This window comes from Hippocampus guttulatus, chromosome 7 (genome assembly GCF_054856545.1).
Source record: "Hippocampus guttulatus isolate MCC_2025c chromosome 7, RoL_Hgut_1.0, whole genome shotgun sequence".
In the NCBI taxonomy this organism is placed as follows: Eukaryota; Metazoa; Chordata; class Actinopteri; order Syngnathiformes; family Syngnathidae; genus Hippocampus; species Hippocampus guttulatus.
This window is the reverse complement of record NC_141267.1, coordinates 13,299,282-13,324,256: the sequence shown is the minus strand read 5'-3', so window position 1 is coordinate 13,324,256 and position 24,975 is coordinate 13,299,282. Positions and strand designations below refer to the sequence as shown.

General features: G+C 41.6%; 2 protein-coding genes across 5 annotated transcripts; both read right to left on the bottom strand.

Moving 5' to 3' along the window:
• Positions 1-37: 37 nt before the first annotated feature.
• Positions 38-8,082, bottom strand: LOC147202320 (fizzy-related protein homolog). 4 transcript variants are annotated; one of them, XM_086114915.1, is made up of 14 exons: positions 7,989-8,082; positions 6,760-6,847; positions 6,554-6,664; positions 6,127-6,190; positions 5,572-5,702; positions 5,373-5,455; positions 5,093-5,276; positions 4,654-4,719; positions 4,467-4,569; positions 3,615-3,799; positions 2,892-3,125; positions 784-888; positions 590-682; positions 38-513 (listed from the first exon to the last, which is right to left on the bottom strand). In XM_086114915.1, the coding sequence occupies exons 2-14, from the start codon at positions 6,826-6,828 to the stop codon at positions 472-474; spliced, it is 1,470 nt and encodes a 489-aa protein (XP_085971041.1). In that variant the 5' UTR covers positions 6,829-6,847; positions 7,989-8,082; the 3' UTR covers positions 38-471. The 4 variants fall into 4 exon arrangements, with proteins under 4 accessions (XP_085971041.1, XP_085971044.1, XP_085971040.1 ...); XM_086114918.1 differs by having other exon boundaries at positions 7,972-8,064; XM_086114914.1 differs by having other exon boundaries at positions 7,885-8,034.
• A 7,667-nt stretch (positions 8,083-15,749) lies between these two features.
• rx1 (retinal homeobox gene 1) lies at positions 15,750-24,971 on the bottom strand. Its single transcript, XM_086115991.1, has 3 exons — positions 24,668-24,971; positions 19,205-19,449; positions 15,750-17,999 (listed from the first exon to the last, which is right to left on the bottom strand). Exons 1-3 carry the CDS (start codon positions 24,969-24,971, stop codon positions 17,544-17,546), a joined length of 1,005 nt encoding a protein of 334 aa, XP_085972117.1. The 3' UTR covers positions 15,750-17,543.
• Between the last annotated feature and the right edge of the window lie 4 nt (positions 24,972-24,975).

Here is a 24,975-nt window from a genome sequence, read left to right as displayed (position 1 = left end):
AGCCCAATCAGACTAAATCAACAAGTATGCCAGATACTTAAAATTAAATATATTTTATTCATTGACTACAAGGAATGAACTATGTAGTAATGGTGTAAATGCACAGCATTAGATAAACTGAACCCAGACTTCAGGATCTTGGTAAACAAACATTAATGCTCAAATTGCAGAACCCGAGGTAAGTAATAATGTTAAGCAATGTCATATTTCAAGTGCGTTAAATAAAGCAGACTTGTGTTTACAAAATCAAAAGGTCCCCTCTTTGATTCCAACAGTGAAAATGTTTTCACAATTCAAGTACCGGTACACAACAACACAACACCCTCATACATTTTGAAAATAAAATCCAACGCCTTTCATTATGATACATGGCCTTCTGCTGAACTACTTCCACAAAACCTATCGTGCATGAATAATGTGTTAAGCTGCAGCAACGTCGCAGTGATAATTGTGTTTTGTTGTTGTTCAATGTCACCGAATCCTGGTAAACAGATTAAGTACCGACACAGATTCCTGAAAGAAAGGGAACAACAAATAAGCGAATGATCTGGCAGATGTGAAGACGGTCTGTTACAGAAGCTTCACCAACCTTTGTGGATCTTGTTTTACTGAATACATTCCAAAAGCGAAGTGTCTCATCTCCAGCTCCTGTTACAATCGCTTCACCGTCCGGGGACATAGCCTAACGTTTAACAAGAAAAGTTATCAATAAACTTTGATAAGACACCAAGTGATGTGGATGACATCAAAAGTCAAACTAAGAACAGAGAAAAAAGAGCTCACAAGGTAGAGGACTCTGTAGGAGTGCCCTGTGAGTTTGGCCACTTGAGTGAGTGATGGATATTTCCACACCAAGATCTGGTTTTGAGAGTAGCCGTGAGTGCTCACCTGTGGGCAAACACACACACACACACACAGACACATGCACGCGCACACAAAAGGAATTATAATTGCAAATGTGCTTTCAACGCCAACACTGAAAATCTGATGAGCTCCAATGCTGCAATGTAATATACAGTATTGGCTTTATTTTTAGAATCCCAAAATCGCAAGATGCCTATTAAAAACAGCCATAACTCTTCATCATTAGAAGAAATGGTCAAGTGTTGAATATTCCCCCAAAATAACACTCCCTTCACTATAACACAAAGATAAACTTTACCGGCATTGTGTCGTCATACTGCACGCATGAAGCGCCAAAACGTGCTTTCTGTGTGAGATGATGTCAGTGATACACTTAGAACTCTAAACTGACCTCCTGTAGCTATGTATGAAAGCATATTACATATTCATTTTGTTACTTATTTCATGACCGTATTTAGCAATTGAAACAACTCGAACAGCAATAGTGCTTAGCGCCTCTTGGTTTCACATTTTCTCCATTTGTATTCTGGACCTAGATAATGCCTGCAGCAATGAAGGAAAGACACTTTGGTCTCTTCTTATGGCCGCGACTGGGCCTCATCATAAATGCCTTGCATTCTATGTAGCAGTTAAGCCTGAAGTGTTTGCCAAAGGTTTGTTGTGTTGCCACAACTCACAAGGGCGCTTTGTGGCGCTCTCCCATTGTGTTTACAGACTGCCACTGAGTGACTGACTAACTGAACAGCCTGCTGCTGCGCTTACAGATTACCTACTTCACAAACTAGTTCCCCTTCATTGATCCATCAATCAATTATCCGAGCTGCTTATCCTCTCGAGGGTCGCGGGTGTGCAGCAGCTTATGCAAACCGTCTTACGGCAGTCGGCGAGGTAGACCTTGAATTGGTTGCCAGTCAATCGCAGGTCACACACACCGACAAATAACCACCATTCACAATCACACTTAGGGACAATTTAGAATGATCAATTAACCCGCCGTGCAAGTTTTTGGAATGTGAGAGAAAACCCACGCAGGCACGGGGAGAACATACAAACTCCACACAAGGAAGGCCGTCGCCCAGAACTGAACCCTGGACCTCCGTACTGTGAGGCGGACGTGCTCACTGGTTGTCCACCATGCTGCCTCAAACTCATTCCCAATTACCTCACATCATTTCAGCAATGTCTCAATAATTTAGTTACTTTCCACTGTGTTCTTGCTAATCATATACATTACCTTTAATAATTTAAAAGTGGAGTTTACAGTTAATGAGCTTGGTAAACGGTCTTTCTCTTGTGTGGCATTTTCTGCCTTTCGTACTCATTTATCGACTGATGACGCAGCATCAGGAGCAACTGAGGGTTTGCTCCTGGACACTTCGACATGGTCACAATGGGCGGGGATCAAACCAACAACTTCACGGTTGGGAGACAACCACTCTAGCAATGAGTCATGCCACCACCAGTTTAAACAAAAATCAAACACTTTGTCACATATGTGAAAACTGTCTGAATGGCCTGAGAATAGGATCAAAATGATCTTTTGAAAAATCCTTTCCGGCATCCAAATTTTAAATGTCACTAACTGAAAACATTAGAACTGCTCCTCAGTCCTTTCCAGTAGTGTGCTGAAAGGACCCCCTCCAAAATGGGATGAAACATCTCAAGCGGCATGCATCTCAATTGCTTTAAAAAACACTTGTCATCACTTTTCTCCCCCCTTACAGTGCTCCTCTAAACAGTATACATACTTCAAAGATCTAATTCGAGCACCTAAAGGGAAATTATGACATTACACACCCATTCGAATATGCAGGTAAACCTGGCTTTCCTGAATTGGTACAAAACCTTTGCTGGACCCCAAAAGTAAAATTCGACATAGGCAGTCAATCATTTTTATTGCATCGTTTATTTCCCCTCAAACTATTCAGTCACATGGTTGTTCTAAATAAATATTGCAATTTCAAGAACTTTATATAATTTCGATTTCATTTCAAACAAAGAAAAAGAAAATCTCCAGGGTCACTTACTAATTCATTTGTGTGCTTGGACCAAGCCAGGTTGCAGACCTGTGAGCCTGTGTCCACACACTGCAGAGGCTGCGATGTCAGTGTATTCCAGAAGCGAATGCAGCGGTCGGCCGTGCCGCCTCCAGAGGCCAGCAGGCCATGCTGGTGTGGTGACCAGGCGATGGCCTTCACCGCAGCCAGATGACTTGTGTAAGCTTGCACAGGGCTCAGTGAGGAGTGATTCCAAACCAGCAACTGAAATTAAGCCGAAATGCTTTCAATGAAAGAAATATATGACAGAGATAGAGACTATGCACCACTGGATGTTTTCTTATGGCAATGCAATAATGATCATACGTGTGAACTTTAGGTCTCAAAGGCCGACTTTATTAAAATGTAATGGCTTCATCCTTGGCTCATCCGTCACCTCTTGGTGGAAATCGATCTGGTAATTGCAGATCATGCAACCTGTACGTGTCCTAGTATTTCATTTTAGTCAGTCAAAATGACTGCTGGGAAAATGGAATTAAAACAACATCATAGGTGATGGATGAGTTACAAATCATATTGCAGTACCTAACAACTACAAATCTAATTTTTTATCTACTGACTAGATAAAAGATTTTCACAAGCAGATGACCAATGTGATTGCTCTACTGTGTGACAAAATTTGTACACTATAAATAAACCATAATTTGTCCAAACTGCAGGAGCAAATAAAATCTGTGAAATGTGACTACACACCTTGTTGTCATTGCCGCCAGAAGCGAGCAGCTGATTGTCGGTGCTCCACTTCAAGCCGCACACTTCCTGCCTGTGGCCATGAAGCCGTCGCTCCGACTGAAGCGGAGGAGTTCGAATGTCCCTCTGAAGAATCATTCGATCGCGGCTGCCTGAGGAAAGTTGGTCAGCATTCCATGCTAGCGCTCCTGAGCACAGATACAAAGTCGGTGATTGAAACATCTTACCAACTATCCATTGAGTCACTATTGCGGGATATAGAGCACAGGGTTAAAGTGACACATTCACATTTTTTTTTTTTGCCTATTCCATATGTGGATGAAAATCCAATACAATTGGATCACTGCCACTGCCTGTGCAGCATAATTTAGATTAAATATACCAAGTCTCTTGACATCATCGTCATAATTGTTGATGAATACACATCGACGTCTGCCCACACAACACAAATAAAAATACCAGCTGTAAATCTACACTACAGTGAAAGCATTTCAATGTGGTCTAAATATGGCTAACGGTAATTAAATAAGTAAAAGAATTCCCGACAGTGGGAAGAGTCAATAGTGAAAGAGTCAACTCAGGCCGAATGGTACGTAACTGTAAAGTATCATTCAAGTACGATTGGTTACTTCCATGTTACTGACACTTAGCGTCTGAGCATGCAGGTTGCTTGATGTGTTCTGTCAATGTGAGCACAGACATATCGATACTGTATGTCACTTGAAGGGTCATGTAAATACACGGTCAAAAAAAATAATCAGCCAGGCATCGTATCGGACTGGGCACTTGGACCTGAAGTGAAAATCCAACCTTAAAATACTGCTGATCATTTCATTTTACTGCAAATATTCTGACCGACTCTGGCTGAGTGTCCTTGCAGGGTGGAGAGTTTCTTTCCTCCACCAGCATCCCAGATTTGAACGTAGCCCTTCTGAGTCCCCACCGCTACCAGGTTGCCCTAAACATGTGAAGAATCCTTTCAGCAAAGCAGACCTAACTCAGCAACTTTCCTACAACCATCGGGGTAGACATACGCACTTACCCTCTCAGACCATCCGACTGATGTGACCGAGTCCCCCTCCACGGATAGATCACACAGCCTTGTTACCTAAGGAAGAAACAATTCCAAAGATGAGAATACATTTGAAACAGTCACTCAAAGAACCAGTGCAATTGCAACAAAAGTTACAGACTGTTGCATGATTGGATGTCACACAGGAAATACAAGCTGTAAATGTGCCACTTTAGCTTTTCGGAATAATGGAAGCGGCAAGACTGGTGCTCTGTTCCAAAGTCAAACTGTCCACATCATTAAAAATAACTGACAGCACAACATTTGACATATACCTATATATTTATAGTATTATGTATCTTTCTGGAAATTGATGATCCTGAATTAAATACAGTTACAGTAGATAAATGTTTGTTTGAACTGAACTATTGTCGGGCATCTGTTAGCGTTAATTGAGTGGCAGGTGTACCTGACTGGTACAGGCACTCCACAAGTAAACGCATGTCCCCAGGCCGACGCTGAGCACATTAAGAGACGACCAGTCCACCAAATTAAGGTAAAAGTCATCCTGCAGCTCCGGTGCATCCAAGACTTTGAAGGGGATCTTAGGAATCTTTCTGGTTGGCTTTCTAGGTGATCGCAGCAGTTTCTGACTGCAAAGAGAGTCCGAAATGTTTTATAACCTTCAGGCAACAATTTGAAATGTTATATTTTCAACAAATAAGAGAGTACAAAATAAAGCATTCTACCTTTTGTTGCTGACAGGTGATAATGAGTATGGAGAGAGGTTAGTGTCGCTGGCTGGTGATCCTCTTTTGAGCTCAAGTGTGTACTGTAAAGAAATCACGGGAGAAAAACTCAAAGCTTCTCTTTTAGTGCATTTGTGTTTTCAGCAGCTACGGTTTATTCAAGTGTTCACATTTTTTTTTCCATTTGAAATATTCATACAGTGAAGAGTCTCCGCTTTTCAGGTGTCAAGAGCAGCAAATGACTGTCTTCCGTCTGAGGCTCCTGGATCCTCTCTATCCCTGCCCCCAGAAGCTCATTTTTCAGCAGAGCAGTGTATGTCAAACCATCTGCTGAAGGCGCACACAATTAGAACTTGATATGAACACAAATCAACAGCCAGCTACTGTATGTTAGCTAAAATCTTTAAAAAAAAACAAAAAAAAAACCAGGCACAATCACAAGAATATCGTAGAAAATAAGGATTGTGTGCACATAGCAGTGGTTCTGGGTTGGAATTTCAGCTGGGATAGGCCTTTAAAGGATTATACCATCGGTTCACCACCTTTATGTTTATGGCGTGCAGTCATCATATGACGGTTTGATACTGAGTATGTGTCTATGTTCATTATTTCATATGGGAGAATTAATTACGAATGGAAACAAATCACAAGGTCAGACATATTGGAATGGATTGTATTCGACCTTGGAGGTTCCAATGTAATCTACAATGGAGGCTTGGAATTGCTTGCTATAGAGGATGAATATCATATTCACCTTTAACAATATCAGTAGATGGTTCCTTGGCTTTCTTGGTTTGATTTGCTGACTTCTCATTTTCCTATTTGAAAACCAGAGAGACACTCATCAACATTACAAGTTGCTAAAAATCAGACAATAGCCCCATAAACTGAAAATCTTTTTTTTCTGTATCGGCACGATACATCATGAGACATATACTCTTCAAGATGCATTGAGGTCACTGTGTAGGGACACCCTATACGCACTCCACATTTAACAACACTTCAAAACGGCAGACTCACTATATAGGGCACTATGATCATTTCGTGGATAGGGAGTGATTCCACACTCAGCCTCAGTGCTTCTTCCCAACTCGACAGGTTGATATCATGGAATTGTTAATTCCTCGGAGCTATAGTGTAATGAATATGTGTTCCCAAGAGCTTTTGAGGAGAGTACATACACTGAGCCTGTGGAAGTTGATATCCCAGTTGGCACCCGCTCTAGTGGGAATAAACCTGTCTCCGAGCTTACTGGGAGACATTATTGGGGAAGCAGCGGGAGGTGTTGTGTTCTGCAAACACAACAAATAAATATGCAATGTAAATGTGTGAAAAGTGCAATAAATGTCACGGGATTAACTGTAAAGGAAAAATAAAGGAATCTCACAGTAGGGCTCCTGTTGTCATTTTGATGGTTGATTTGGCGCAGAAGGCGGTATTCATATTGTGGATCCATTTTGAAGGTCAAGAGAGAACTAGGAAAAAATACAATTACATGAAAAAATACAATTTAACATAATTTTTAAAAAATAAAATTAAACAATCTCTCAAGCATTTAACCTGATCACAATGATTTTTGAATTTCAAAATTAGTCAAAAGTGATCAAATATATCTGTTATCATTGAAGCATTGCATGTAATGTAGAATTAAAAATTGCAAGACCTTTATAAATAATTTTGAGATCATTTTAGAAGATGACTCATAATTCCCCTTTGTCTGTTTAGGCCGCTTTTCAGAACTTTACTGTATCTTTAACTTGTACTGTCACGGATAAAGTACCGGTGTCAAACCTCAGTCTTGCGGTTCTAATGCGATCCCTGCACATCATTTTAAGTGGTCTGAGAAAACCCGCCACAATTTCTCTTTTAACTTTGGTTCAAAAGTAGTCGAAAAAGGGTGAAAAAGCAAATGTACGGCAGACTTCTCAATGGCAACCATCATGGGTGGGTTTATTTCCCCAGTGTGGGACAAATAAAGGATATCTTAATTTATATATTTTTAAAAAACAGCGCAGCCTTCCCTGACTATTCAGAGTAGCCCAAGCAACAACAAATGCCATTATAATTTCACAGTATGACTCTGTTCTACTTCCTGAGAAAGAAACCTTTTCATCTGTTGATGATTTTTTTTTTTTTGGGCTGGGGAGGGGGGGGGGGGGCATGATTAAACCTGTTCCTGTTTCCACAAAACTTCATCAGTATGTTTTGCAATGCGTGTTCCCTTTCTTACCGCACCGTATTTATTGTGAACTAAACCATGGCTTTAAATCGCATCGTTTCACCGCGAAGCGTTATCCATTTATTTATATGTTTACCATTACAACCGGGCCACCTGTGGGGAAATATAACAGGTATAATATGTGATCCGCGATGAAAACAATTAATTCACTTCAACCTCAGCAATGACGTGATCGATGCCCATTTTTAAATGCTTCTTTGCATCTACACTACAGTAGCTCGATGTGGTACATGTGCATGCAAGGACAACTGGAGCAAAATGAGGCAGGCTAACCTTAGTTTACGTAGCGCGATTAGCGAATTGTGTAACCATTCTACGGCTTGTGAGAACGCCTAGTAGTCATTCTCCAATAGCACCAACCGAACGACAAACATTACCCCGGAAAATCCAGATGCGGGAGATACACAGTACAGGACTGTCAGTACTGTAGTGTACATGTCAACAAGTGAAGCGAGTTACGTGAAATTGCATTATGGGATAGCACCACGTGACGTAAACATGGCATGCGTCACTTCCAGGAACATTCACTATTTAAACCATAAAGATATTTCTCAATAATGTATTTGTTTTCGCTCCACGTCGTCGCTTGTATTCGCCGTACAAGCGAAACCATATTAAATAATCTTTTACAGGTTATTGTCATATGCATCGTGACACATATACAGTATATAGATTTTTTCCCAAAAGCTTAGTGTTGGCGAGGTCGTTCATAGCGTGTACAGTACTTCGCAGCTCCATAGAGCCCCGCGACCACCAAAAGCCACTCTTATTAGTCAAAAGATAAGACTAAGACTAACGAAACAAAAAGGTTTATATGAAGGTAAAGCATTTGCACATTTTTACATACTTGTAGTTTTAAGACCCAAGTATTAATCTTTCTGCAGTATTTGTTTATGAAACATTTTTGTTTCAAGCATGTCATGTCTCTTATTTACACATAGGTGGCGTTATAACCTAACTGTCGCCATGATGTGGTTTCCACTTCGGAGTGATGATGTACGTTCCCAAGCTCATCATACATTTACTGGATATTTAGACAAGCTGCTGGTTGATATTTGATGATAATATGATGCTATTATTATTATCATTATTATTATCAACAATTCTATCTTGCAACAAGTTTGGACTTTGGACAGTCCATCAAACATCAATTTACAGACTCAAGGTCCAGACGTACTGTACATAAGAAACACACCCTAACAACAAAGGATACAATTAAACAGAGACACAAAATAATCATAAGAGCATATATATAAACAAGATACACGATTTTAATACTTGTGTTTCTGTATGGGGCTACAGACTGTATGTTCATGTGACTGCATGGCTCTTGATTGAAGAAATTGAGTCCAACGTCACTAGTGGTTATGTTGGATTAGGGAAACAAAGTCACGTGACAGCCACCGAGGAAGAAGTCTCTCTGAGAAGACACCCCCCCCCCCAAAAAAAAATAGATTGGGCAATCAAAAGTTGAAAGAAGGAAATAAAGGGAGAGCAGAATGTAGCTGAGTGCAATGGAGTAAAAGGGTGTTCTATTCAAACTGCTGTGGCAACTTCAATTAATCCCAAAAATTACTTCGTTAATTGTAACGGAGAAAATGCAATGTCTTCCTGCGGCATTCCAGAACGGGAAGACATTTTGGCTTCAAAATTCCTGTAAAATAAACCTTCACTTTTCAGATTTTTTGTGACATGTTCATCAATAATAGGTCATAAATAGATTTTTAAAAATCAACAGCTTGATCAGCTCATTTTAAATCAATCGTACAATTTATATGACCTGATTTATTTGGTGTTCACAATACCTGTCACTGTAATCACAGTAGCAGGGTTGCAAATCCGGATGAATGTGAGCTTTCTCTCAGGATTGGAAGCTGTTTTTTTGGCTCACTGTTAATGGTGACCAAGCGGACAAACGTTCTTATGCATCCATCCATCCATTTTCTGAACTGTCTTATCCTCACGAGGGTCGTGGGCGCGCTGGAGCTACCCTAGCTATAGGCGGGGGACACCCTGAACTGGTTGCCAGCCAATCGCAGGGCACGCATAGATGAAACAAGATTCGCACTCACAACCACACCTAGGGACAATTTTGAGTGGTCCATTAACCTACCAGACATGTTTTTGGAATGTGGAAGGAAACTGGCGTACCCGAAGAAAACCCACGCAGGCATGGGTAGAACGTGCAAACTCCACACAGGAAGGCCGGAGCCGAAATCGAACCCTGCACCTCTGCACTATTATTATGATTATTATTATTTAAATTCGGTGTCAGGACAATAAATGTAGTAGTAAACTGCATGTTTTAGTATTTTGTGTGTGGGTTATTTAAAATTGAATGTGTGGGATTTAAAATGTCCTATAATTCTTGAATGACCCGACTACCAAACTCTAGTACCCAGGCATACACTACTGTCACCGTACCTTCAGTGGTGGCAAGAATAGTGATAATAATTGCAGAATGACCACCAGAAAGGGACCCAATGAACTATGCTATATGCTTCATGCTTATAGAAAATGTACACAGTTCTACAAGTGTGAATGATGCCCCTCCTCCTCTGTGTGTCGAACTCACAGACACACCCAGGCAACGCTGGCGCCAACCAGCAAATCCACCCCTCCCAACTCCCTCATCACCCCCCCCCCCCCCCACGCCCAAGTGACCTCTAATTATGTCATGCGAAAAAGCTGTGTCCCATTGAAAAGCTCTCTTAATCAAACCCAATTAATTCCGCTATTTTCCCTTATTATCCTTAGCGAGGAACGCGTCTTCCCAATAAGACTGTTAACTCCAGCCGCGGTCCTTTCAGATCTACTCGGGCACCGGAGTGAAATAATGGACCGCACAATTAATCAATTAGTAATTAGGGACTCTGTTGTTCTTGATGGACACAAGGGCTGTTGTGCATTGCGGGGATTAGTTAGTGGCTGTCCTATTTACACTTTAGACAACAGACTTTCGGTCTATTTGCCATCAACTTTACATTTAGACTGGAAACAGTGAAAACGGAATCAATATGGTAAACTGACAACAAGTTACAGGATGACATTTAGCTGACAATTTTTATCTGAAGCAAACTAAAACTTTCCGAACGTTAGTTTGACAAGAGAATGCAAACTCAAAACTTTATTCATGTTTTAATATTTCACATATGTGAAGTATGCCTTTACAAAGATCTTCAGTTTTGATTGGCGCAGTCAGAGGAGTATCCAACAATTATTTTAGTTGTAGAATACAGTGTGCCTCTATAGCCTGGACATGATAAATATTTTTTTGTACATTTTTCAATTGTAATCTTAACAAATAGCAATTTCATTTTGTTCAATTGTGATCAGGTTTGCAAGATCCACGTGATGCAATAATCTTATGTGCTCCAACACAAGATCTCTAACAAAACATCTGCCATTACAATACTTACTCAGTTTTTATGGAGACATTTAGAAGTATGAATTTATCAATCCGGTTATTATCGTGATTTTCATCCTGCAGTGGTTTATGTCATCGCAAACCACAATGATAAACATCGATAAATTCATACTTCATACAAAAAAAAACAACAACAACAACAAAACTGATCATTACCATAGGACAGAACTGGTGATACAAATTTTAGATCATTTGATTGTGCAGGTTTACTGAATGAAGTGCCCAGCGAGTGTATGTGTTACATATGTTAGCCGATAACCTTACAGACCTTATGTTGTTGCGTGCACGTGCGTCATCAAGGTCAAAAGAAATCTCCTCTGGCCACATCATCTGTGCCATTGTGTACTCTCGCTAAAGCTACTTTGTGTTGAAAAAGTCATTCGCTAATGGTCCAAGTCAGTCAAAGTCAGTTTGTGCATGGGAAGAGGCAATAAGCCGACAAATTGATTCTCCCGTCACTGCCATTGTGCAGATGGGATTAGTTATTGTTTTGGAGGAGCAAGATGCCTGTGATTGATGTAACAGCAAACAAAGTAAGCAAGAGAGGCAAGAAAAAAAAAGTGCCAATTTTAAACCCTCACTACTATTCTTTTTCCATTCATACATTGATCTGGGTATGCCAAATCTGATCCGGTAAAAGTATACACGCACAAAATATGTCGATATCAAATTATGAATGACAGATCTTTTGAAAAATATAAATAGCCTTGCTGACGTTGATTAATCCTGAAAGATTCAGAGGAAAAGTAAAGTGTATTTTATTTGCTAAAGGTAATTGCTTTTGGAGGTGCTGACTGCAGAGCTTGTGCGTGTCAATGCAGACTCTGACCTCTGTATGACTTATGAGTCAATATAAGGTCTTTGCAATACCCTGCTCCCTTAAAAAATAGTTGAGATTTTCTATTGAGCTTCATTTTCATTGTATTAAGTCAGTGGTTCTTAACCTTGTTAGAGGTACCAAACCCAACCAGTTCATATGCACATTAACCGAACCTTTCATTAAGAAGAATATGACTTTTTTCAAATTCAAGACAAAAAAATGCATTTATTAAAAACATAAAAAAAGTAAATAAAATTTCAAGACATAAGTATAATTTTTAAAAATTTTACGACATACTATCACGTCAGTCACACGTTGACTACTGAGCGAACTAAATTTCTCTTAGCACTGATTGGATAAGCAATGTAATGTGATCATCTGCAGCCAGTGATGGCCAAGCGGGCGTATCATAACTAATTGAAATGTTGAGTCAGGTGTGTCTTAACCTCCATGGCAGAGGCTCCATCGAACCCCTGAGACCGATTCACCGAACCCCAAGGGTTCGGTCGAACCCAGGTTAAGAACCACTGTATTATACAGCACTTGGAATCAGCCCAAAATATGAGCTTGCTGACAGGGTGGTCATTTGAATTAGCATCCATCCATCCATCCAAAAACATTATTCAGTTCGGTCCAAAACCTGACACTACCAAGCATACCCAATAAGAAAATATGATATAAAATGAAGGAATCATATTTTAAGGGATTTGTCATTGTACTGGTATGAGTTTAAATTAAACCAAAAGTTGTATTTTTCTGAGGGACCCTGTGCAAATGTGAAACACAGACACTTATTGGGACTCTTTGATCTACACTCTTGAACACCGTCACCACTGTCTCATAAAAACAAAAAGTTTAAGGCATGTAAAGTTTGACCATTTCAAGATTCCCACCATTGTCCATACATGCACACCGGTCAATCCAAAATCCGTTTTAGTAGCCATAGGTCAATTTTGACCCGGTTACAGCCTCAGTATTTTCCAAAACTCTGAATCGCATGCACAAAACTATGTTTCAAATGTTTACATTTTTGTGTATTTGAGCAGCTTGGTCAGATTTGACCCGAGCCTGTATGTAAGGGTTAATTTGGATGCAATTACTTTTTAGTGTTGTTGCTGTTGCTCTTTTCCCATGCTTTTCTTTGTGCCACTCGCTGTGGCTCAACGCATGCCTACCCCGGCCCCTGGCTGAGACCACGGCCCCGAGTGGGCCCCAACTGAGCAGTGCCAAGCTGTCCGGCGAGTCGGTGCCCGTTCAGGCCTGGCCCGGCCCGGTTTGGTTCGGCCTGGGTACTAATCCCCAGGGCTGTCAAAGGACCCCGCGCTGAACTCATCCTGCAACACAGGAAAACGCTCTAATTGGGGGATTTTCTCCATCATTAATTCCAATGAGCACCCCCCCCCCCCCACTCACCCTCCAACACCACCATCCTCTCCACGCCTCCTCCATCTCTCCCACACTTTTCTGCTTCCTAATCTCCTGCTTCATGTTTCCATTTTTCATTATTTCCACTCTGACATCCTCACATTGTCTGCCTTTTTTTGTCTCAAGCTCAGATTGCTTTTCATCAGCTTTACGGCGGATGTTTGTCCCTCTTGTTGACGGGTCCGAAAAATTCCCTTCAGTGCTCACAGACACATTTGACTGACAAATGATGCTTATCAGCATTGCTTTAATCTACAGATAAATATCCATCCATCCATTTTCTGCACCGGTTATCCTCACGGCCCGCGAAAGCAAATCAAGCATGTCAACTTCCATGATGCTTGCTAAAGTCTGAACCAAAATTTCAAATTGTCATATCCAATCCATAACAATGTTTGAATGTTCAATGCCAGTGAAGGTCCAATGCCAGTGATATGCTACCTAAATTGTAATTTTTTTTTTCCATGCACGAAATTAATCGCAACAGTATATTCATTTTGTAGCTTGGCTGCATTGCTTACAGTAAATATATGTGGATGTTAGATTTCTTGCCGCATCAGATTTCAGCTTGTGTGTGTTTCCGAGTCAGTCTAACCGGCTCAGGGTCTTTAGAATCAATGGTTCTGTTTCTTTAACCCATTGGATCTCAAATTCTCCTCCCAGGGCCGGCAAGCTGGCCTACAATAATGTCATCATTTTCTGTCCTCTGATTGGTTGGTTGGACGCAGCCAAGTTTGACAAGCAAAACACCTCTATTGCTATCTGTACAGAGCACATGATGGAGCTTATTTGGATGTTTTTTGTCATGTCATTAGATTAATATTGATTGTGAACTGCTCAAGATGGCGTACGTGGAACAGTTGCATGCTGTTCTATTGCGTCTTTGTATCGTATTGATGGCTTCTCTAACTGCCACGTCACGTGATAGCGGCGGTATTAAGACAAGTCCCCAACTGAAGGAAAATGTACCAAATGAACGTTGCAACTGAAAAGGGTGGTATTCTAAATAAAGTGGCTGCAATTCTTTTTTTGAAGTAGAAAAAAAAAATAAAACAAAATCAAGAATCAACCCTCACTGGAGAAATTCATTCCAGAACTTCTGTCCATCTTGTAGTTTGGGGAATAACGAGGAGCAAATGGTGGGGGGCCTTTACTGTTGTATCAGTTGGGATGTTTTTTCAACAGCCGCAGCTAATCAACACAACAACAAACCCCTGAACCCCTGACACAGCAGATGACATCTTTGGTTAGATGATAACAGAAACATGTAAACACTACCCTCTTACTGTATCCACGCGCCTACGCGCATATGGCCGTCCATCTGTCCAAGAAAGTGATGTCCGAAACGTCAACATGTGTTGCAGTGGCTCAGCCTACAGGCCTCGCTGCCTCACGGCCTGGCCGCTAGCTCGTTCGCTCCCTCGCTGGCTTGCTTGGGGTCAATTAGGAAGCCAGGTCCTGTGGTCAGAGGCCCCCCTGGGAAGCCCTGATTGATTGGAGTCTCATCTTCCTAACGGGCTGGCACCCTGCCATCCAACTATGGAGGATTGGGAGGGGTGGAAAAGAAGAGAGAGAGAGAGAGAGAGGGGAGACACACACAGAGGGAGTTGGAGCACAAGTGACAAGCCCAAGGAAAAAGAAAGAAAAATGTCTCTGCGCATGTATGTCAGATGATAACGATTATTCTCTTGTAATCTTGGATTGCTCTTTAGACTTACTGGGCCGAAAGGGGCAAAAAACTGTGGGAATGGGCACACGGGTCAACATGAAAGTGAGAAAGCGGTGACACATGTTCTATCAAACTATATTTATTTCCAGTAGATCTTTGTTCATGTCTTTCTAGAATATGCACCTCGATGTTCCAGACAAAAGGAAAGAAATGACTATCGCTATGACACATATTTCTATATTCAAAACAGCATCAGAGGGTTAAAAAAAAAGAAAAGAAAAAGAAACCCTGTGCCATTAGAAAAACAAAACAAAAAAGCCATCTAGTGCAGTTTTGTCCATAAAACTTTGGCTTATTCGTGGTCCCAAATCACACACATGTAGGAAGCTCTATTTGTGCAAGGTAATCCTCATTTGTCCATAGTTTCAGGTCCAATCAGATGTCTAAACAACAACAACCCGCAATACAAAAAAAATCCCAAAACACACACACACACACACACACACACCACACAATGCAAAAATGAGCAGCTGATTGATAATTATCTTCCAACCATTCACTTCGTGTTTCGGCGAGCGTCTATACTTGAGTGACAATTGGAGCCAAACTCAAACAACAGATGGACGAGACCAATATAGTGTCACTAATGATCATAGCAGCCCCAATCAATGCTTCCCCTCCTTTGATTGGGAACCCCCCCCCCCCACAAATGGTTACAAGGGTCTATTTAGTCCTGCCTGAGACCCCCCCCCCCCCCACCCCACCTCCACCCATCCCTCAAGTGCAGACAAAGAGAATGCACTTGGATCAATTGTGCTGAACAAAGGCTGAACTATGTGGGGTGACGCATCACACGGCGCTGCCCCGCACGTACGCGCAGCCACCCAACACTGAGCTGCCAACAGCCTTTCTCCTCCAACAGCCACTCAAGCACAAGAAATTAAGCAAAACAGTTGTTATTTTTTTCCCCCTGCAGCCCCCCCCCTTTTTTTTTAAACTTGCTACATTCCGTCCCTCCCTCGTTAAAGCATGACAGCACACCAACAAAGCAACTGTGCATGATTATTTTTTTGGTATATTCCCATTTAAAAGGTGCCGTCTTACCTGACATTGCTGTCTTTTGAGCAATTTTGGACTTTACAGTCAAGTTTTTTTTTTTTTTTAAGAAGGGGCTTTTTTTTTGCCATCTGTGAGCTGCAGGCTAAATGAACCCACACCAATAAGAATAGGGGTACAGTAGTGATCTATTGCTCAAAGTACCGTCTACATGCATGTACCCCACAGGACGAATGACTGAACTTTCAAGTAACTGTACAGGTGTGTTCATCAACTGTAAAAGATATGGGTTTAAAAATGATAGTAATGAAAAAAAAATACAAAAGAAACGATCCCAGCATCAAACCTCCAAATGAGTATCAGGGCACACTGAAAAGTTTTAATGATATTAGAAAAGAGTAGAAAAAAAATCGAATCGCAGTAACAGAATTGTATTTTTCACGGGGAAAACAAATGACATTTTTTGACCAAAAAAAATCTTGTGATTTTCAAACTCAATCAATTATTTAAAAATATAGATTTACTTATATTTTAATAGAAAGTCTTAAATTCATGAGGAAAATATTTTGGGGAGGGGAAAAAGGCAGACATTTTAAATTTGATGAAAATTAAGTTGTTTGACTGAGACAGGCAGTCGTGTTTAAGATCATCAGCTCTCAACACCGTCCTTGTACTCATTGTTGCAGTTGTCCTTGAGAACGCAATATCTTTCAAGATTAAAGTTTGAATTTGACATTTTTAGGGTGGAGGAAAGAATTCACGAAAAGTAAGGAAAAGTCAAAATCCTCCAAGGGTTTTTCTGAGAACCCCCCCCCCCCCCCCCTACACAAATTTTTCGCCTTTCGTCTTATGAGAATAAAGTTGGAATTTTAGAAGAATAAAGTTAGAAATATTGAGGGGGGGGGTGATATTTATTTATTTATTTTAAATAAAGTTAGTAATTTATGACAAAAATATATATTTTGGAGAGCATAGACATGCATTTGTAGTTTCATGAAAATAAAGTTATGTATGAGACTAAGCGGTAATTTTCAGAGGGGGGGGGGAAGCCTCTTTTTTAAATTTGTGATATTTTTGGAAGATTCAATATCCAAATTCTCCGACAGATCTCGTCTTCTCAGTGTTGCCCTAATACTCATTTGCACTTTAAACTCTGATTAGACCATTAACAAATTGGCATTTGGATTCTATTTATCCAAAAAAAAAAATAGGGAGAAAGGAAAGCAAGGGGATAAAAGTAAGAAGCAAACAGCAGAAAGTACAATCTAATAACCGATTCAATTGACTTATAATGATGGACTCATGGCCATGGAAAATATGGCCGCACAATCAAAAAGGGCAGTTTGAGAACACATCACTCATCCACTTTATGTCCTTGAGATGTAAAAAAAAAGAAAAAGAATTAAAACGTAAAAAGAAAGTCCCTATATCCCCAGTTTCAAATTTTTTTCCTTTGCATTGTGGGTAAGGTCCCTGCCATCGTGCGATCATGTCAGCACTCTGAGGAGCCACTCAGTGTCACTCCCTGTGGTTAGTCACATGGGTAGCCAGGTTTTATCCATGGACTGGATGTGTTCCTTGGCTTTCATCCTCAGTGCAGCGATACTCGAGCTGCGCTGGTCCATGTCCTCCAGCGGAAACTTGTCGGGGTACGGCGCCGGACACTGGTAAGGGGGAGGCGCCGCCATACTCTGCATCCCCTGGCCCATGGACGGATGAGGGCTGGAGTTGAGGAAACCGTGGCCCGGGTAGTTGGGCTGGAGGCCTTGAGCCGGGCCCATGAAGCCCGGGATGCTGTGGACCGGCGTGGCGCTGGACAAGGGGGAGGTCAGCCACGGGTCCAAGGGGAGGGAGTTGCTCATGGGTCCCATGGTGGAGTGGACCGGCGCCGCTCGGTTGAAGGACAGCATCGGCGGGTCGTGGAGCTTCATGGTGCTGGCGTCCATTTTCTCCTGACGCCTCCATTTAGCTCTTCGGTTCTGAAACCACACCTGGAGTTTGACGATAGATTCAGTTTATTCCCCACGGTCCCCATTCTTTTTTCATCTAATCAGATTCCAGACTTTGTGTGTTGTCACATCAATCTCATCTGCCACGGGCCTTCAGAATCAGCAGTGCCGTCCGATGCAATTTAAACTATATTCGCAATGAGACTTTCTTTAAACAACAATCATTTCAAATTTGTCCTCAGAGGACCAGGATGTTGCTTGGCCAAAGCAAAACTTATTACAGGCAACTTCGACGAGCAAAACACATCTGTCGAAAGCTGCACACGTGACATGAACCATTTCATGCACCCTGTAACCTGATAACATGATAAACTCTCCACTGTAGTAATTGCTGTCCCTGAAAGGGTTAATATACAGGGCTCCGGTTTTACAGATAGCGCATCATACCATGGCGCTAATGCTGGCAGATCTTGATTTTTCTATCAGCGTAAGGCTCACCACGCTCTTTGCCACATCAGCAGACCGGTCTCGACCAAGTTAGCGGGGAGGGCCAGCACAGCAGAAGCAAAGTCTTGGTTTAGTGGAAATTTGGTGACAGAAAGTCTGCTGTACATCAACATTTCTTTTTCAGTGTGTTCAAACTCATTGAACTGAACAGTTCAAGAGTGAATCTTGGCATGATCAGCCCAAATCTTGGGCAGACGTTTCTGAGTAAATGTTATGTTGACTTGGCTATGACGTCTTGTCTCGATGTGATAGGATCACAGCGACTGGAGAGACTGGAAAGTCTTAAGGGTTAATATGTTTGGAAACACACAAACTGCGACTTGCGTAATTATCTGGTATAATCGCTTGACTTGGCAAGCAAGGCCCGATGACTTGTTGGCGAGCTGCTGGTGTCCTATCACCGTGTTTACCAAACTCAGGGTTAATATCCCAGGTCAGATTTTGGCAATACCGACATGTGGGTATTCGTTGGGTCTCCAGCTGAAAATGCTTGACAAATATTCTTAAGGCACTACTGGCCTTTGTAAATGAAGCTAAATCTATGAATGGACTATTTTGACAAGTACAGTGCTCCTTTTAAGGGATTTACCAAAGTCTCATTTGATCTCTCTGGTTATGACCGTACAGGTCTGACAAACCAGTCGATCGCGGTTGACTGGTAGGCCGCAGCTTGCTCCCAAGTTGACTGTAAGGTTGTAGGGGGGAGAACCAGACGTTTGAATTGAGGACACCAGTCCTACCTGAACTCTGACTTCAGGGAGGTTGACCTTCATGGCCAGCTCCTCGCGGCTGTACACGTCAGGGTAGTGAGACTTCTCGAAGGCACGCTCCAGCTCATGCAGCTGGTAGGTGGTGAAGGTGGTGCGGTTGCGTCTGTGCTTCTTCTTGGGCTGATCGTCCTTGTCCAGCTCGGGTGACTTGCATTCATCGCTCTCAATGCTCTTCCTCAGTTCCTCCTCGCACTTGTTGGTAAACAGGTCGGCATCTGCACAAAAACACAAGGGTGATGACTTTATTCATATTTTCATTTTTGTTCCCCCACACACTTTGACTCACTGTGTGGCTTTAATTCATTCAGTGACCATGCTCCAATCTCAACTCTTCAATAAATGGAGTTGGTAGAATTCCGCTCACGCCCCCCTGCCCCCCCCCCCCCCCCCAAAACACCCAAAAAAGATTTGTAACATGTTCTTCTAAGAAAAAATGATACTGTATAGTATTGGATTTCATAGAAATATATTGCAATAAAATAAGAAAATAAAAAGTACAGAATTCAACTGTTTGTTCGTCATGATTTCATGGATATTGTGTGGCTGGTGTGTGTCTTGGCCACCAGGGGCAACATAATGTTTAAAATGTTTCTCACGGAGGACAAAGAAATATATGCCTGTGAGTATTTTTATATTGTCTGTCTACATGTGTTGCTACATTTGTGTTCAAGTACATGTTCAGTTTAAAAACATTTCACTACCACAAGTTAGTAGACTTTAGTTAGGCGAAGTTATGTGGTTATGTGGCTAAATACACAACGTGCAATTATCTTTGTTTCATCTTTATTTTATTAACAGAGAGTGGTAATTAATATCCGGAAGGAAACATTTATATTCTTTGTTGAGGAAACAAACTGCTAGCCTGGCTAGCCAAGCCCACTTTCGTTAGAAAGAAAGTGGGCCTGGAAAGCCTGCCTTCTAATTTCTGTTTGATATCTGTTTCTGTTTTCAGTGTCCAAATCAAAACAGATGGTGGTCATCTATGAATATTTATCAACTTTTGGGTATTGATAATAGTGGAGGTCTGTTGTTGTATTGGATCTTATTAGATTGCGCAAGTTTATCTAAAGAATATAACTATCCATCCATTTTCCGATCCGCTTTATCCTCACGGTCACGGGTGGTGCTGGAGCCTATCCATGGTGTCACCCGCCTACTGCCCAAAGACAGCTGGTCTTTGGGCAGTAGGCGGGTGACACCCTGAACGGTTGCCAGCCAATCGGAGGGAACACAGAGACGAACAACCATCCTCTCTCACACTCACACCTAGAGACAATTTAGAGTGTTCAATCAGCCTGCCATGCATGCTTTTGGAATGTGGGAGCAAACCGGAGTACCCGGAGAAAACCCACGCAGGCCTGGGGAGAACATGCAAGCTCCACACAGGGAGGCCAGAGCTCGAATTGAACCCAGTACCTCTGCACTGTGAGGCCGACGTGCTAACCACTGGATCACCGGGCCAAAGAGTATAACTAACATTTACAGAATAAACATCTACTGGAACTGAAGAATGTGAGGCACACATTCCAGACAAGCAGCTATGAGTTGGACACATGCATCATTAAGCTACTGTAGATGAGTGAAGCCGTCAATCCTCTCAACCTCAATGAGGCTCGTAAACACTGCTAATCGGATTTGTTAAACTTGTTTCCACCCTTTATCTGCTCCTAAAGTAAAACTGACGAAATAAAATGCCACGGCCTGGATAGCAAGTATTGTATATCCAAGATTATGAAACGGAAGTGCAATACAATACAATACATCCTGATTTATATTGCCAAGTATCTACATTGGAATACATTCGCCAAGATTGATGGGTGTAAATTTCAAGCAAATGAAATGTTATTTAGCCATCGTTGAAGTCTAAATGAAGCTAAAAAGGAGTTACAAACTATTAAATGGCTTTAAATGGGTCTCCTTGGCCTTAAATCGACCTTACCTTTTGGAATAAAACCTTGTAGTAGAGTAGAAAATTCTGGAGATTTTTGTGTGTGTGTGTGGCGGAAGGGGGGGGGCTGCCTCTTTGAGGAGTGTTTTTGTGCGATGTTGCCTGCAGAAAACCTGGCCAAAAAATACCATCCAATTACAGTAAAACTGTATAACCTCTTTTTTTTTTTTAACATTCTCCTCAACCCTTGTGTTTTCTCTTCTATTAGGGGAACCCCTTTCTCAGGTTGGCAAGCAAGTTTCATTAAAAATATCCACCAGTTGCTCTGAGACATCAGGGGGTCAAAATGACCATGCTTCAACTGCAGAGACTTGTCGTAAAGACTCAACTAAATTAGCGCAAATGGAAGTTAATTGGTGAGAAGAGCAGAATGTGTCGTGAGCTTCGGCAATCATGATTTTTTTTTCGTTCATTTTTATGTCAGGGAGAATTTTGGAAGCATTCGAAGTGCTCATTCCACGTTTTCTCCAAAATTCCACAAAGATGGCGGCCACTTGTCACGTTGCTATTTCAAATGTAAAATACAGTATGTATGTGTCTCGGTCGGCCCTTGCGTCAGCGTTAGTTCACAAGTCGGAAATGAACTGCTGATTGCATTCATTTAGAATGTTCCACTTCGTAGCCTGTATGTGACATCATTGTTTGGAAAAAGCAAACGAACGGGCCATGTAGCAGCCGGCTTGTTTTCGGAGAATGAGACGCGCCGGTGGCACATAAAGGAGGGGTCGTGGTGTTCTTTCAAGTGGCGAGCTGGAGCGCGCCCGGCGACAATGCTGGATGCGGAGCCTTCTTTATCGAGCTCTCATTAAGCAGCCATGACAAAGGCCGGGCTGGGACAAAGGCCCGAGGTCGGGTGTGGTTCAGCGACCAACTCTTGTGCCTGTCAGCCCATCACAGTCGCTAGTCTGAAGGATGCCCACTGTTTAGCAGCCAGCACACAAGGGAGGGGAAGGGGGAGTTCTGGGGCGGGGGTGAATGACACCCAACTTGGAAGAAGTTGCTCATCCAAGGGGAAGTGGCCTGACTTCACAGGACAGTTACATACTGTACAAAGGATGATGTCATCGCAAATGGCCTCATGGAGTAGTTTGAAAAATGTGGAATGAGGCGTTTTAACTCGCCACGTCGCAATGTGAATTTTGAGCCACAAAAAAGAGACATTCTTTTATTATTTCTTTATCGACATTCATATATCTGTAAATTTATGTATGAAAATAATGTTTATTTAATGTTTATTATATTATTATTTTTTTTTTTTGTGGTTTACTTTTTTTTGTGGTAAGCAAGGAGTACACCAAAACAAAAGCTCCATCGGGTGGCACGACAATCAAAAAAGCTTGTTGTTTGTGACAGTTCGCTGCAACTTTTTAATGCACATTACTGCCACCTACAGGTCAGTAGTTGAACATTATAACAGGACAGTGACAGTAAAACCGAGGAGAGATGGGCATTCTTTGTAAATGGTCTCACTGGTCTTCAATCTGCATATTTTTCTAATATGCATTTCTATTCACAAGCTGCATTTTGAGTCAAAAAAAATATATATACAGTATATTTACTGCGATTGGCTGGCAACCGGTTCAGGGTTCCCCCGCCTACTGCCCGAAGACAGCTGGGATAGATAGATATATATATCTATATATCTATATATAGATATATATATAATTTTACATTTTATATCACTGATTTTGATTATTTCACTGGTGTTTGTTGGTATCCAAGGTCATTGAGTAAAATGGATTTTGAAGAAAGAACTGCATAAGCGACCGGCCATTGATTTTTGTGGGGACTCGGGATAGATTCGCAGATCAAAGAGATAATTATGTTACAGTCTGCTTGCATTGGGGCCAAGTGGGGCAGTGAACCAGTAGATGATGATAATATACATCAGTGTAAATAATGCACAGTACTGCCACCCATAGGACTGGAGTGTAACAGTAGCATCAGGGCAGGACAAACAGCTTATACTGCTCCCTGTTCCGCTGGAAATCAAGCCACTGATTGAGGAAAAACATATTTTTAAAGACACTCATGTATGTGTGGATCAAGCTTGAATTGCAACCCTCATCATTCTTCATATGCATGTACTCTTCCCAAATTCATGGGAATTAATATTTGTCATGTCTGTGCCACAAAGTCATCTACCACCTGTCAGACGTAAAGATAGCTTCAGATTAGACGTCCACATAACCTAACGGCGAGAACAGAACGAAGGCCCATGGATTCTAATCTGCACGCAAGAGAAGATTAGGGGGGAATTCCACAAGGAGATGGGATTGGCCTTCGGGGGCATAAACCCCCAGCACCATCTTGTTCTGTGATTTATCTCCCAATCTCAGCCCACACAGCTCATTTAATGCAACATACTGGACATGGTAGATTTGGAATCTGCTCCAGTGTCAACACTGGTGACATAAATTGAAGATTTTAATCATTGAGTATTCAGGCAATTTTTTGTGTAATAAATAAAAAAAAATCTGTTCAATTAGGTTCACAACAAACAGCAGTTGGCAAATAGAATTCTTTAAAAAGAAGGCTTCAACTTGTTCATTCCCATCCCCAGTTGAAGTCCACGATCAAATAAAACAAAACAAAGAGAATTACCCCTTGTGTACTTAAAACAACCATATATCTTATTTTCAGATTGCTACCTTCATGGCATCGCCTCTATGTTTGGCACTATATCCCTTGAAGCAACGGACTGAAGACAAACGGTGTTGGAACACATGTAGACAAACAATATAACAGTAATTACTCACTATCATACTCTTGATCCTCTTTGAAAAATGACTAATATTAGTGATGTACTGACGAACCAAGAGAAATTGAGATTTCTCAATGACCATACAGTATATGCCTCTGTCTGTCTTATGCTGGCCTGAAGTCAAGGCGGGCTCACCAGAAAGAGCAGCACTATTGCCATTCAACAGGTGCAAAATCTGTTTTATTCTATTTAATTATGTCAGTCGTCTATATTTTTTGTGAGTACAATGTTATGGAGTGATATTCCAATACACAGTACAACGACTGTGTTTTCCTTTTTTTTTTGGGCGGGGGTGCTGAAACAGATTAATGACATTCCCATTTGCTTCAATGGCAAAAGATGATTTGAGATATGAGTGTTTTGAATTGCGAGCAAGGTCATGGAGTCGTCTCTCAAGGCACCACTGCACACTGAAATAATGATGCTCTTGTCTCAGTTTGTAAATGTACTAGTTAGTTGGACATCTGTGCCTGTTTTGTTAAAGAGAGTTAAGATTCTGTTGTATGAATGGCAACAGTATATCATTTGAAAAACATGTTTTCAAATTCAGGATCATTACATATTTCGTGATGATATACTAAGATGAAGTCATTTTTCCAGTATTATATGAAGTTTTTCATGATTCTCATTAGCTTCTTCATTCGGTGAAATTGTGGTTTTACTGCGTTCTGGTGAGGTGTGTGAGGTCCATTTCCATTTAAGTGACTCAAGCTCAACTCACCCTGATATTGGTGCTGCTGGTCCGAGTTATCATCTTGCAGGGGTTCAAGGTGGCCACTGTAGGACGGGTGAGACTCGTGCTGCTTTCCGGAATCCGCCAAGCCCTCGACGCCCACCTTCTGAGGCCCCGGCAGCCCGACGGGGCCGAGCAGAGAATCCTGGTCTTTACTGAATCCCAGAATGACGTCGATGCTGTGGACGTGCCCCCCCACCGTGACGCCTCCGCCCTTGGCCAGGTCGTGGAAGTTGCTGGGCGAGAGGCAGCTGTCGTCCACCATGCTCATGGTATCCAGTGATAAATGCATCCGA